Source organism: Salmo trutta, chromosome 20 (genome assembly GCF_901001165.1).
Source record: "Salmo trutta chromosome 20, fSalTru1.1, whole genome shotgun sequence".
In the NCBI taxonomy this organism is placed as follows: domain Eukaryota; kingdom Metazoa; phylum Chordata; class Actinopteri; order Salmoniformes; family Salmonidae; genus Salmo; species Salmo trutta.
This window is the reverse complement of record NC_042976.1, coordinates 40,286,267-40,302,051: the sequence shown is the minus strand read 5'-3', so window position 1 is coordinate 40,302,051 and position 15,785 is coordinate 40,286,267. Positions and strand designations below refer to the sequence as shown.

Sequence of the window (15,785 nt, the reverse complement as noted above, 5' to 3'; positions counted from 1 at the left end):
ATCCAAGACAACACATTACTACTCTCCATATTTTCAAGCATAGTGGTTATGGGTATGCTTGTAATCATTAAGGACTGGGGAGTTTCAGGATTAAAAAGAAACGGAGCTAAGCACAGGCAAAATCTTTGACAAAAAACAGTTTGTCTGCTTTCCACCAGACACTGGGAGATGAATTCCCCTTTCAACAGGACAATAATCTAAAACAAGGCGAAATCTACACTGGAGGTGCTTACCAGAAGACAGTGAATGTTCCTGAGTGGCTGAGATACAGTTTTGACTTAAATCTACTTAATAATCTATGGCAAGACCTGCAAATTGTTGCCTCGAAATTATCAACAACCAATTTGACAGAGATTGAAGAATTTTGAAAAGAATAAAATGGGCAAATGTTGCACAATCCAGGTGTGGAAAGCTCTTAGACTTACCCAGAAAGACTCAGAGCTGTAATCGCTGACAAAGGTGCTTCTATAAAGTATTGACTCAGGTGTGTGAATACTTACAGTACTGTGAAAAAGTATTTGCCCCATTTAAAATGGTCTACTTTTGCAAATGTTATCAGATCTTCACCAAATATAATATTAGACAAAGGGAACCCCAGTGAACAAAACGCTACAATTACAGGACATATTAATTTAGTTTATTATTTCATAAACAAAGTTATGCAACACCCAATGCCCCTGTCTGAAAAAGTAATTGCCCCCTAACACTCAATAACTGGTTGTGCCATCTTTAGCTGCAATGACTGCAACCTAACGCTTCCTGTAGTTGTTGATCAGTCTCATGTCGCTGTGGAAGAATTTCGTCCTACTCTTCCATGCAGAACTGCTTTAACTCAGCGACATTTGTGGGTTTTCGAGCACGAACTGCTCGTTTCAAGTCCTGCCACATCATCTCAATTGGGATTAGGGCTGGACTTTAACTAGGCCATTCCAAAACTCTTTTTGTTGTTGCTTTTTAGCCATTTTCATGTAGACTTCTGTGTTTTGGATCATTGTTTTGCTGCATGACCCAGCTGCGCTTCAGCTCACAGACGGATGGCCTGACATTCTCCTATAGAATTATCTGATACAGAGCAGAATTCATGGTTCCTTCTATTAAGGCAAGTCGTCCAGGTCCTGAGACAGCAAACCATCACACTACCACCACCACCACCACCATGCTTGACCGTTAGTATGAGGTTCTTACTGTGGAATGCGGTGTTTGGTTTTCACCAGGCATAATGTGACCCATGTCATTCAAAAAGTTTAACTTTTGACTCATCTGTCCATAGAACATTATTTTAATTGTCTTGATGATCATCCAGGTGTCTCCAGATGATTTGACAAACTTGAGTCAACTTTTTGGACAAAATGGGTCTCATGTCTGGCAAATATCGACATCGGCCCGATGTCTAGTTTAACGCCGATGTGCAAAACCGATGTCAAAGCTGACGTACCTACGTTATATAGGTATGCACATGACGTAATGATGCCATGTAAAATGTTGTGCAACACAGCATTCCTAACCTAGCCCACGTCTGCTGTGTGGATCGAGCAGTCAACAAGTCGAGCAGTCATTTGAAAGCGTAAGAAAATTTCAGCAAGACAACTAAAACGTCAAGATAATGAAATTCATTGCACTTAACAATCAACCGTTCTGTCGTGGGTGATGTTGGCTTTCGCCGACTAGTCGAGCACCGGTACACACTACCAAGTGCGCTATTTTTCAGATGTTGCCCTACCGGAGTTACACAGTACTGGCGTCACTGCTATTAGCTTCACGACTGACATTTGGACCAGCAATATCATGAGCATGCTGAGTCTGACAGCACAGTGGGTCGATGAGTATTTCGTACCGAGGAAGGTCGTATTGCATGCTCATAAATGTGCTGGTTGTCATACCTCTGACATTTCAATGGCATTTGAGAACATGTTTGAAACATGAACACACTAGCGAGCTCCATTCGAACAACTGATTTGAGAAAGAACCTCATCAACTGCGCTTGCAGCAGATGTCATACCCTCTGTCATGGTATTGAAACGTCTGCTCAACAAAACTGCTGACACAGGCTGTGAACAAATTCAGTGGCATTCTCGCTTTACTGTGTCGCCACCATGCTCGATGCTATGTTCCAGGACCGCTACTTCGATGCAGACAAGAAACAGGGTTTACGTGAAATGTTACATACACAGCTGGACAAGATGGAAATGGACACAGTGACAATGCGCACAGAGGAAGAGGCGCCGCGGACAGACAGAGCTGAAACTTCACTGCTTGACATGTATGATGAAATCCTGGTTGAGAATGAAACGATTGAACAACGAAACAGCACAGCAAGTAAGTGAAAGAGATAGGTTTTGATTATGTTTTACTGGTAATGGGGACATGCGTAAATACCAACAAAATAACTTTTTGGACAGTGTGTGTAACCTTTATTTAACTAGGTAAGTCAGTTAAGAACAATATATAGCCTGGATTCGAACCAGGGACTGTACTGAGATGCAGTGCCTTAGACCGCTGCGTCCATGTGTGTGTGTTAACTATTTAACTGTACTAGAATGCTTAAGGCCGCTAAAATTTGAAATATCGGTTAAATCTGTATCGGTTTTTATGGCAAGGAAAATATTGGTATCTGCCAAAAATGTCACTAATTACTAAAAATGTCACTAATTACTAGTGTCACTTTCACAAATCACACAACAGCGAACCTAATATTATTGTGTTAGGGATACTTCAGACCAGTGAATTGGGCTTAATGAAGACATCTAGCATCTCATATTCCCCTCTAGTTCTTCACTCGGCACTTCAAGGCCATCACAGGGAAATAGAGAGCAGAAGGAATATTCAGCAGGATGGTTATACAAAGCTGAGACTCCTCACTGTGCAGTCTGGGATGTCTAACTGAAATGAACAGCCGTGGGACGTCAGGGAGAGACATCCAGAGTCTGGGCTTGATCATCCTCTGTGAAGTCGATTATGTGAAGCCAGCGGGGGAGGGAGGGCAGATGGAAGATGTAGCAATACAAGCAGAGAGCAGTCAAATCTTTTATTCATACGATCTGGGATAATTGGCTAGTGTAGTATTGAAATACTGAACGTACAAATGAAGTTCCTATGAAATACACTCAGGTCTGACAACACAAGCAGTTGACGTGTGGAAAGCATAACTGGAGACTAAGTATGTTACAAAAAAGACAGGAACTGAACGGAAACAAGTATCAAAAGAGCCATTTGAAAATACAAAAAACACAATTCAGAATAAACAAGAGAGGATGATGGCTAGATCCAACGCAAAGTCTCCCGGGGCTGTCTGTATTGCTGAACGACTGGGAGTGATTAGAATGTACTTCATGTATGTTTAAACTTTAAAGATCACTAAAGATCATTCCTCCCTCACAGAAAGCATGCAACCCAATCTAAGCTAGTCAGTAACAAATATAACCAAAAGCCGGTATTCAATCAATAGCAGGTAGTGGATTTCCGGATAGTGCTTTCCGAGGTGTTTCACTTGAATAACAGTGTGTCTGATTTCCATCACTTTATAATTATAAACCCATATAAATACATGTATGATCAAAAGTCTGGAAACTGTTGTTCAGTGTATCTCAACTAAGTATTGCATGTATTTGTCTGTATTGTTGTGTTCAAGAGTGTATTTTTTTAACCAATTTGATCATATTGAAGTACATTGAAAGAAGAGCCACAGAAAACTCATGCAGGGAGGTGTAAACATGCAGCAAGAAAACCAACAGAATAGCACGTTCATCCGATTGACAGAAAGTGTGGGAAGGAAAAGCAGCAGGCCAGTGCAGGAAGAGGAGATGCTTGAGGAGGTGGTGAAAGAGGCAGCAGAGCAGAGTGGGTAGAAGACAACAGGAAGCTGCGCCGGCGCAGAATCTCCCTCAGACACCCTCATCTGGTGACTCGCAGGCTGCAAGTTTAGACTCAAACTCTCAAGCACTGAAGGCTCCACAAGCATAGCTATTTCATTCTGTAACTGTTTCATATTGACCACTAGGAGGCATCAGAGTCAAATACAATGACTGCAACTCCCACTGATCAATCATTGGTCTTATTTACTATTCTCAGTTGTTGACTTTAGAGACCAAAGTACAATGTATGTACTCAAGGTCTCAAACCAGGAGAAAGAGGAACTAAATCACCAACATCCAAAAAAAACTTGCCTCAAGATGCTATTTTCAAGTAACTCCCTCCTAAACTACACCTGAAATACAGTTTCTAGACAGGGGTTTGAGCACAAGCCAACTCAATACAGTACGTATGAATTCAGTGAAACCTCTCTTACCTCTATCTAGCAAAGTTTCATCTTGGACAACCACTCCAGGAGATGCGGGGGGTGGAGGAGCCTTGCGCTTTGTCCTCTTCAGTGAAGACTCTGTGCTGCGACTCAGACCGGTCGTCATCTCCACAACAGAAGAGGAAAACGAGTTAGTTGAAGTATGCAAAGAAGTAACCTACCTGAAATTATTGATTTACTTGTCTAGGATTTCAATTTTAAAATGCATCACGAGCCATTTCCCTGGACATACTAATAACTACCTTTACAAACAGGCCTGGTAAAGCCAGAACACAGGTCCAGTCGGGTTGAGTCCCACTCACCTGGTCACCATCCGTTTGGGTTTCGGGTTCCGAGGCGGAGATGGACCTCTGGCGATGGCTGAGGTTAGAGGGGCAGCTCTGGGACACCAGCATGGGGGGCAGAGGGGCCCGTCTCTTCTTTGGCATGTCAGAAGGCATGGTGCTGCAGTTGAATGTGGAGGAGTGGGCACTGAGTGAGCTCATGCTGAGAGGTCGAGGCCTGCTAGGGAAGACTGGGGACGCCGGGGCACTGGCAGTCATTCCCTTTAAAGAGCAAACAAACATCCAATCAGATCCTGATCAAAGGCCTGTTTTCTGCAGTAAGCAAAGAGAAAACTATCCAATCACATGGCTGTGACAGTATCCCCATGCCCCACCCCAACACCCATTTAACTCATAATCAGCCAAAACTGACCTGTAAATGAACATAGTACACACCTGCTCAGGTTTCTTCTTACTTTTCCTGAATAGACTGAACAATCCCTTGTTTTCTTTCTCCTTCTGGATTTTATCTTTGCTGGGTGTAATGGTATCTGTTAGGAATATATAGATCTCGGCCATTTCACTGTAAGGTCTACTGTTGTATTCGCTGCACATGACAAATACACTTTGATTTGATCTTACTGACAACGTTTCTTACATTTCTGTCAAAAGTGTTGACGGACTTCAAATGCATAATGTCAGAGGTAAACAGAAATCGCCAAGTAAAATCATGTTACATTACCTAGATGACCTTGGTGAGTTGGTGTAGTAGGTGAGGCAGGTACATCTGCTGAGTACATAGCTATGGAAGAGAAGATGGCAACTATATGTGGTAGTAAAAGCACCTATGTAATTGTAAAATGAATGAATGAAGTTTATTCAGAATAAGTCTCGTTGACAGACGTAACACACGAGATTTGGTTCCGAGTGCCGAGATTAGTTCAGAATGTATAGTAATTATTCAGATTGATGAATGTTTTGAAGGCTGATGGTTTTAAAGAGAAGCCCTTACCTTTTGTGTCCCTTGCATAAACCTCCCTTATTGCAAAATCATTGAGAGAACAGGTCAAATCCAAAGGATCCTCAGATTGGGCATCTCTCAATAAAAGTGTGCTCTGTCGGTCAAATTCACATTTCTCACAAATAGCTGGTAAGAAGTCTTCGAGGGGGACTCGAGGGCTGACTCTTAGAATAGTCTTCTGGGTCTTTTTATAGTTTATTACCAGACGGACAGTTGCCTGAAGAGTCAAAGAAATTAGATTATCAGACCTCATGACTATCCTAATTAAAAACTGCCAGAACAAAAACATATCTATAATTTCATATATGCATTACAAGATAAAACAATTATTATATCTAGGACATTTCTACCACAGATGTCTCAACTGTACCTCTGGCATCTGAGGGCCAGGCTTCTTACTCTTTTCCTCCATTCCTTTGGGCTTGAGCAAAACCTTCTCTGCCTCTAGGGCCCCGATCAAAGCATTGGGTTTGAACTTGATGTGGTTTCTGTTGGTGGTGATGAGCTCTATAGTGTGGCCTGATGGGTTCAGGTGGTACTTGGCACAAAGCATGACTAACAAATCCATCATCGGCTTGCTGAAAAACACAAAAAGGTTAGTAGTAATAAATCGCCCAAGCTAAGGATAAAAGGCTGTGTGTACACTGAACTTTTATTGTGTGGAAATTGCAAATGCTAAGGAGAAACTACTCTCACGAAAGTAGATGCTATCACAGAAGACTTTTACACTCTACGTAATAGTAATGCATTATGACACTACTTTTTCACAGTGATAAAGCTTTGCATAAGGAGCTGTCAGTTTGGGCTTCACACACACAAACAAACAACTGTTGGTGATGTGGAAAACCATTTAGCAACAGCATCCACACAAAGCTATGCAGCAGTTTCCAAATTCCAGTCTCTGGAAATATAATACCAGAAGTGTAATCCTTATCATAATGAGTTCACTGTACTCTGTAAAATAAAAGAGGGTGAAGAATTTGATACTTAATCCTTTTATATTAAAAGTTGGTCTTGATTAAAGCTAGAGAGGGCAAGGGGGCACAATATACCAGGGGAGTATTTGAGTCTTGCAAAAAATAGAAGAATGATATCTTGAGTAAACTTCGGTGATGGCGAGTGAAGAGTGTGGGCCTGTAGTTTCATACCAGGACACAAAGTCCTTGTTCTGAAAAACAACAAAGCCCTTTTGACTGTGAGATATTAATCTTATGTTTGTCTGATTAGGCGTTTTGGTCTCAGCTGAATTGGTGTGGATGAGGGTTTCATCGTCCAGACTTCATAAGACTAACTTTCATGAAATGTGTGTGCAGGCGGCCTGTAGCAAATTACACAGTCTACACATATTAATCTTAGCTAATTCTCTAAAGTCTAAGATTTGGGGGGGGGGGGGGGGTATATAAACTGACATGGAATTGTCCATGGATCATTTAGCTATTTGATTTGACATTTTAGGACCCCTTTAGGTATCAAAAAATATATATTGAATTTCGCCAATGGAACCAAATCGCATAGAAACACATTGAACAAAACATTCATAAATGGCAAAAGAGACATTCCTTATGAATTATTTTTGAAGTGTGTCCTATATATAGGAGATATAAGTTCAGGAAATATATATTTTTTTACACATATTTAAACCATAAAATGTGATTACTGGGCCTAAAACGTAAATAACATTATTAAACCTTAACAAGTGGAAAGGAAATCAGCCACATCATAAAACTCTTTGGTGCAATTAATGGTTCAAGTACTGTTAACCAAAACCACAGCTTTTACTGCACCACCTACAATAGGACATTACATTAGAGCCTTGGAAAGATGATGTAAATGGTAGGATGTGCAGTAATCATACCATTTTATACTGAATAAAAATAAACGTAACATGCGACAATTTCAAAAATTTTACTGAGCGACAGTTTATAGAAGGAAATCAGTCTATTGAAATAAATTCATTAGGCCCTAATCTATGTATTTTGCATGACTGGGCAGGGGCACAGCCATGGGTGGTCCTGGCGTGGTTACACGTGGCCTGCAGTTGAGAGTCCGGTTGGATGTACTGCTAAATTCTCTAAAAACATTGGAGGCGGCTTATGGTAGAGAAAGGAACATGCAATTCTCTGGCAACAGCTCTGTTGGACATCCCTGCAGTCAGCATGCCAATTGCACGCTCCCTCAAAACCTGAGTCATCTGGCTCTAACAGGGTTGTAAACAAATTTGTTCACAAAACTTGAAAAATAAGCTTTTTGTGCGTATAGAAAATTTCCGGGATCCATAGGCACTAAATAGGTGCCATGTGGGACTTAAGCCCAAGTCTCACCTGCCATGGACAGTGGCCGTCTTCTCCACTCCGCCTGGCAGAACCACAACCAGAGTCAGGTCCTGTTCAAGTAGGTTCTCTTTCTGGTCCATGGTCATCAGAGGATATCCTGATACAGAGTGTCTCTGGGAGAGGCCTGCACCTTCCAGGCCCTTCACTGATACTGGGGGAGAGGGTGCCTTGCTTTTGGTTGACACTCTGTCCGTAGGAAAAGGGACAAGATGAGCCTCACACAATAATATGAACACAATATTATCAGCCTGTTACAGTCTAAAACAATATGGTAGTATTTCACTGGTATGAATACACATCTTTCCCTGGTGGTATCCATATAAATAAGAAACATTGAACAGGTAGAAAAAGAGAATGCAGTCATTTTTGTCACAAAAATAATTCTAACCATTCGCAATAGATCTAAAAACGACATTTCATGAGACATGATTCTGTTATTGCATAAAACAATCTGATTACACATAACACTGCATTATATAGCATGAAAGGAATCCTTTCTTCCCAACTTAAAGTAAGCAGCTATTAGATGGAAGAGCTTGGGCTCCCTTTGCAAACAAGTCACAAGTGCAGTGATTTGTCCATCGGGCCTGAGGACGGTGTGGTGAAAGGTAACCCATGTGAAACAGGAAACAAAAGGTGGAGCACAGTGATCAAAGTTTCTGTTCCTCTGAACTGTTCTCTAAATGACTCTACAGGTGTCTTTTAAAACCCATCAGTCTTCCCTTTAAATCACTGAATCAGCAATATTATTATCAAATCAAATTGTATGTCACATGTGCCGAATACAACAGGTATTACTGACTAGCCCTTCCCCAACGATACAGAGTAAAGTGGCATCTGCTGTGTGGCGTGTACAACTGGATAGAAAAGTCTGACCATCTGTCAGAAGAAATGTGTGGCCCATCCTTACTTTATACTAATTACACCATCATTAAAACTGACTGGGCTAACTGGGGAGAGTGTAATCATATGGTAGATTTTTTTTTTTTTCTTTAGGTTGGATTGAAAATATCTCACACTGTACAGACAGATTAGCTCTAACCTGACTGCAACAGCTAACGCAGTCAGCCAAAGCAAACATGCATGTGTTTTTTTTTTTTTAAAACGGACAAATCTCCTGATAAGGTGTCACACACACTTTGTCCTTCAGAGGGATACTGTACATTACAGTATGAGAAACTGGCAGTGAAATGCAATATACATAATACTATCTATAAATGAAAGCTGTCATTAGTTATTCAAGGGGTTAATTCAGTGGGGAGTAACACAATTGACTAAGCTGCGTGATCTGTAGTGTGTGTGATTTCTTCAGAGGTCATTTTTGCAATGTCTTAACTTGACGGGCCCAGGCCCACTAAGCCCCGACTTGAAATTACTATTAGTTCCTTTCGGGGGTTCTATTCTCAAATATTCCATGGTTCTAATCATGTAATCACACCAGTAAGCCCCCACCTTTATTCACAACAGTTGCACAATGATGCAATTAAAAGTAATTTAACTGCTTTAGATTTTAACAAAAGTGTGGGACTTATGCATCCAGAAGCCTAGAGCATCAGAAACAGACATTAGGCAGGGAAGACAAAGTGTTAAATCAACAGTTATATTCAACACACAGACAAAACTAGTCTAGAACCACCAGAAATGGCCATGAATAGCCTTGTGACTAAATATGTCAACAGACGCCCCCAGCTAAAACAGACAGACTACTGTGGTCCGCACCAGGCTAGGGTACAAAGTCCAGATTTCATGGCTCTAAAGGTTTGTTTGGCAATGCGATTATGGGAATGAGCTACTCTCTCCCTATGTAAATGTTATACCATTCGCCGAAATTATGCCAAGATTTAGTTTCTTTCCACAGATAGGAAAGAACATTTTAAGTGTCATGTCTACAAATTACAACAGCGATACTTCAGACTCTGGAAGCAAAAGCAGGTGCCAATATAACCAATAGTCAAAAGTCCTCAAAAGACAAAACAGAATATTGTTTGGTTTATAAAACAGCCTAGCTTTTCTCCGGAGCCATATCCAGACACTTCTGAGAACATGTGACGTAGGCAGAGACAAAAGGACTGTTTTCCTCATCCAAGCCCATGTTTCTGCAGCAGCAGCCTCTGCCAGACAGTGAGGTGACTGATGACAGACGGAGACATGTTGCAGCTTGACCCGTTTAAGCCTACATTTACCCCCAAGTGTTTCCATAGGTCTGGTGTGCATAAACAAACCCATTCACAACCAGGGAACATGCTTATTGGTCAATAGACAGGAGGAAATGACAAGTCTGGTGCCTTTGTTTTCCGTGTCTTTTATTGATCACAGGCTTGATACAGCTGATCCTGTGTACCAGAGTGTATCCTGTGTATGTATACCAGTGGCGGCTGGTGGGAGGAACTATAGGAGGACAGGCTCATTGTAATGGCTGGAACGGAATGAATTGAATGGAGGCAAACGTGGTTTCCATTTGTTTGGTACTGTTCCATTATTTTATTCCAGCCATTACAATGAGCCCGTCCTTCAATAGCTCCCCCCACCAGCCTCCACTGATGTAAGTACACAAAAGGGTTCTTTGGCTGTCCCCATTGGAGAACCGCTTTTGGTTCCCGGTAGAGCCCTTTTGGGTTCCAGGTAGAACCCTTTGTGGAAAGAGTTCTACCTGGAACCAAAAAGGGTTCTACCTGGAACCAAAAATGGTTCTTCAAATGGTGACATCCGTCAAAACCCTTTTAGGTTCTAGATAGCAACTTTTTTTTCTAAGAGTGTAACCTTGGTAGACAAGTCGAACTAGGCCTACTATACTTATGGACTTGCCAGTTGCTAGACTGTATCAGAACACACACAGTAGTTGTGTGAACTCTAGGGTACCATTGCCAGCCATAAGTTACTGTTAGTCTGGCACCAACAGTTGATGAATCACTACAGTAGTGTGAAATATGAAAACAGATGTAGAGTGAAATCAGCCTCTGATGTTTTTGCTCACACCTGGTACTGCGCAAATGTGCAACGCAGCTGCAGGAAGGTCCGCATTCAGTCTACCTAAAGCAGACAATAACTAAATACATCCAGACGGCACACAAGAAGCCATATTGCATTTTCATAATCCTACTGTTAGATTAGCATCAAAGGCATGTGGCCTGTTCCTTCCATTATTGTCTGGCGATGCACAAATAGGACTACAGCTCAAAGGCATAATATCCAGATACTGCTACTGACTTTCATATACCTGAGATGCCTTCGTGTGTGAGTGAGTGAGTGACAACAGTCCATAGAAGTTCAACAGTAATGACTATGTGTCTCCAAATCAATCCACAGACGTTGTTATAGTGTCGTACCTTTGATGGCTACTTCCTGGTCTTTGTTAGGGGCAAACATAATTAACGAACCTATAAAACAAGTATTGCAATATCGATCGCCGGCATCAGGGAAGCTGCTACTCACTCCTCTAAATGAATAAGCTGAAGGGGCTGGGAAGCAGGCAACCTGCTCAAGTCTACTCACTGGCCTGTATTAAATACATTCCGTTTTGATTGTTACCGTTTCTAAACAAGTAATATCCTGATATGCCATTCTTATATTTGTTTTGAACCAATAAGAAAAAAGGCACAAATAACATCACCACAAGGGCTGTCTAAATTCCTTGCATTCCAATGGACATGTTTGCAGCTGGAACATAGGTATGTTCCCATGAGACATTTTCAGCCTCCTTCCATGAAATTCTTTCGTAATCAATGGGAAACCCCGAGGGGAAAAAGTAAATACTTGAGGGGCAAAACAGATTGTTTATGCTTATGACTGACAAGAGTGTTCTTGGAGTTGTCAAGCTGAAGTTATGTTCAGTGAATACACGGAATTATTTTACTGAGAGTTGATGCATAAAGATTAGGAAGCCTTCCCGCTGTTGAAGTCTCTTACCGGCTGTGTAGCCTAAAAGGTCCCTTGGGAAAAGGTAGGTTCATGAACAAAGCGACAAACAAAAGTGGCTATGCAAACAAGCCTTCCTGCCCTCCTCTGGACAACACCCTGTGTATTTTAAGAAGCGAGAGTGCAACAATGCATACCACCACCAACGTCCACACCACTTTTTTTCTTATTGCCTTGCCTGAGTAATCTACTGTACGGCCTCACACATACAGGGTTAACAGAAACTCTTACTGTACACTCCCACAAAACCATTGAATCCAAGCAAACTACAACCAGTAAACTAGCTACTCAAACCAACGGGTCTTACAACATTCTTGTATGACAGTGCAAGCAACATGGCCCACATTGTCTTGTCTTAAGTTATTACCCAGGCATGTACTTTCAAGAATCGTAGCAGTAATGCACAAGTGTATATGATCCTAAAACTGAAGGCACGTATACCCACTATGTTCCCCTTCAACATTGTCTTAGGAAAGAAACGACGCAACAAAAGTTAGACAGGGTGCTCTAGGAAGTAGAGCAAAACTAGAGTGCCTCAAGTCAACCTGTACTTTCTTTTCAAATGCTGGCTACAGGTTTGAATATTACACATTCATCCTAAAAACAGATCATCTCCTCCAATCATTACCCTGTAACGCCTTCTTACCTCTTGGCCTCGGTGTTGAATTCTCCCCCTCTTAAATACCTGCCATCTCCACTGCGTTCAAAGACAGACTCCGCTATGCTATGACTGTTGGAGCAGAGGAGACCGGGCCTACCTTAATGCCCCGCCCAGGCTGTGACATCAGAAAATCTGTAGTCTCCTGTACTTTAAATCCCTTCACACAGTGGGCCCCCCTCAGTCAGTCGGTCGCAGAAATCTCTTAAGCCTGGTGTATCGGTGAAACTTCAGTTCAGTGAGTGAGTGAACTCCCCCACCGTCAGTAATAAGCAAAGGGCTAAATCAGCTTTACTTTACCTCCCTGCACACTGCGCCAGAGCCGTGAACCTGTGGGCAGGGCGGTGAAACAACACAGCCCTGCCATCCATCACATTCACAGCGAGTTTATCAACTTCCTCTCATATCCTCCAGTCCAAACAACACCGTGTCCGCTAGCCATCTGTCCGCCTTCTTGAGCCTGGCTACAATAGCATGCCTGGGACGGTTTTCCAACACTTAATTCAATCAGGTGTTACTTTGTATGTGTTTGCTATTCATTATCCCAAACACAGCCCGCCACCACACACACACACACACTGCTTCGAGGTGATTCACTCCGAAATCACATCAGCAACTCCGTGTGGATCTTACTCCCATGAACAAGCCTGCCAACGAATGAGATTACACGCCTGCTCAGATGTTTCTAGGGTGCTCTAGTTGCTGAGACAAGGGTTTGGAACGGATTCCCTGTAAGCTAATCTTATAAATCACTTCTGGATGATTGCTTTCTGATGACTTCTGATAAACATATCCTTATAGACGACAACAGACTTTGCCTCAAGCCTCTGATTTGTATTGATTTGGATAGGGCTGTTGAGATTAGGCTGATTTAATCATGTCAATCTAAGATAACGTACCTACAGTAGCTGCATTACCTTAGTATTATACATCTGATGAATCCACAAGTCTCCATTCGAATACACTTTGTTTTCAACGTCTGATTAACATTTCTTTAAATGAATCGAGCATGTCTGGTTTTGGTTCAAATCGGTTTCACTGTGAAATAGTAAAATAGCATTAGAGAAGTCAATCGTAAAACAGAAAAGATGAGGTTGTTGCAGTGTGCATGGGAAGCTAGGTCAAATCATGTGATCTAAGTGACGTTGTTCATTACAAGACCATAACAACAGTGCATTCGGAAAGTATTCAGACCCCTTCCCTTTTTCCCCTTTTTGTTACGGCCATATTTTTGTAAATGTATAAAAATAAACAAATACCTTTACATAAGTATTCAGACCCTTTGCTATGAGACTCATTATTGAGCTCAGGTACATCCCGTTTCCATTGATCATCCTTGAGATGTTTCTACAACATGATTGGAGTCCACCGGTGGTAAATTCAATTGACATGATTTGGAAAGGCACAAACCTGTCAATATAAAAAGATCCCATAGTTGACAGTGCATGTCAGAGCAAAAACCAAGCCATGAGGTCGAATAAATTATTCATAGAGCTCCGGGACAGGATTGTGTTGAGGCACAGATCTGGGGAAGGGTACCAAAACATTTCTGCTGCATTGAAGGTCCCCAAGAACACAGTGGCCTCCATCATTCTTAAATGGAAGAAGTTTGGAACCACCAAGACTCCTCCTAGAGCTGGCCACCCGGCCAAACTGAGCAATCGGGGGAGAAGAGCCTTGGTCAGGGAGGTGACCAAGAACCCGATGGTCACTGACAGAGCTCCTATGTGGAGATGGGGGAACCTTCCAGAAGGACAAAGATCTCTGCAGCACTCCACCAATCAGGGCTTTATTGTAAAGTGGCCAGACGGAAGCCACTCCTCAGAATAAGGCACATGACGGCCCATTTGGAGTTTGCCAAAAGAAGGAAAGGCCTAAAGGACTCTCAGATCATGAGAATCAAGATTCTCTGGTCTGATGAAACCAAGATTGAACTCTTTGGCCTGAATGCCAAGCGTCATGTCTGGAGGAAACTTGGCACCATCCCTACAGTGAAGCATGGTGGTGGCAACATAATGTTGTGGGGATGTTTTTCAGCTGCAGGAACTGGCAGAATAGTCAGGATCGAGGGAAAGATGAACGGCGCAATGTACAGAGAGAGATCATTGATGAAAACCTGCTCCAGAGCGCTCACGACCTCATACTGGAGCGAAGGTTCACCTTCCAACAGGACAACGACCCTAAGCACACAGCCAAGACAAAGCAGGAGTGGCTCCGGGACAAGTCTCTGAATAACAGCTGTGCAGCGACGCTCCCCATCCAACCTGACAGAGCTTGAGAGGAGAGAAGAAATGGGAGAAACTCCAAACAGATGTTCCAAACTTGTAGCATCATACCCAAGAAGACTCGAGGCTGTAATCGCTGCCAAAGGTGCTTCGACAAAGTGCTGAATACTGACTTATTTTTAATACATTTGCAAAAATTTCTAAAAAGACATTTTTGCTTTGTTATTATGGGATATTGTGTGAACATTAATGGAGAAAAAAAAAAGTCATCCATTTTAGAAGGCTGTACCTTAACAAAATGTGGAAAAAGCCAAGGGGTCTGAATACTTTCCAAATGCACTGTATATACACACACACAGTAAAAATCATGTTTTTTTTCTGTTTCAAATTCAGTTGCTCTCTTTGATGCGACATTGCGCTCCATTCCATAGGCCACCTCACTATTCTCAATTTCATCTCGTCTTTGTGATATTATAGGCCTGTGTGCAATTAGTTTAGATAGCCTACTGTAGTCTACAGTAGGCTAAGGTTTAGCTTACTGTACGGCTGCATTTCGGATACACTTGACACGTATGTCGTCGTGGAGACCAATATCATTCTTGTGTTAAGCTATATAAAACAACGATTGTTTATGTGTATTGATGCATCTCAGAATTAGTATTTTTTTATGTATTTGAACGTTGCAGTAGTAGGACCTATAGGCCTACAGTAGCAGTGGGATATTTATTGATATTCTGTCTGGTGCTTTTAACGTTTGAGCGAGCGAGAGCTGGCACTGGTCCCAATGACTGAACTGCCCCGCATGGAAATAAAAAAAGAACTCTGGGTTTTCAGGCTCATTTGAATTTCCTGATGCTGAACTTTTCAGCGACAAAACAGTGATCAAATTAAGATCTGACATCTGTAGGTAGCTGAGCATTCTGCCCGATTAGGTCTACTGTACAGGCCGGTGATGAAATAGTAAGTGTTAACTATGGAGTCAGTCAGAACTTATTATAGGGTGTCCAATCAAAACCGCATCTTTTGACCAATGGGTAAAAATGTTCAGTTGTGTAGATAATCCTCTAAGAAAA

General features: G+C 41.9%; 1 protein-coding gene across 1 annotated transcript in view; it reads right to left on the bottom strand.

Annotated features, from left to right (window-relative positions):
• The window catches only part of cobll1b (cordon-bleu WH2 repeat protein-like 1b), a 34,027-nt gene that overhangs the window by 4,063 nt on the left and 14,179 nt on the right, over positions 1-15,785 (bottom strand). Inside the window, exons 3-9 of the mRNA XM_029703283.1 lie at positions 7,903-8,100; positions 5,952-6,159; positions 5,573-5,798; positions 5,303-5,362; positions 5,017-5,111; positions 4,600-4,842; positions 4,286-4,403 (exon numbers count right to left, since the gene is read on the bottom strand). Coding sequence (XP_029559143.1) covers positions 4,286-4,403; positions 4,600-4,842; positions 5,017-5,111; positions 5,303-5,362; positions 5,573-5,798; positions 5,952-6,159; positions 7,903-8,100 — 1,148 coding nt within the window. The remainder of the gene's footprint in view (positions 1-4,285; positions 4,404-4,599; positions 4,843-5,016; positions 5,112-5,302; positions 5,363-5,572; positions 5,799-5,951; positions 6,160-7,902; positions 8,101-15,785) is intronic.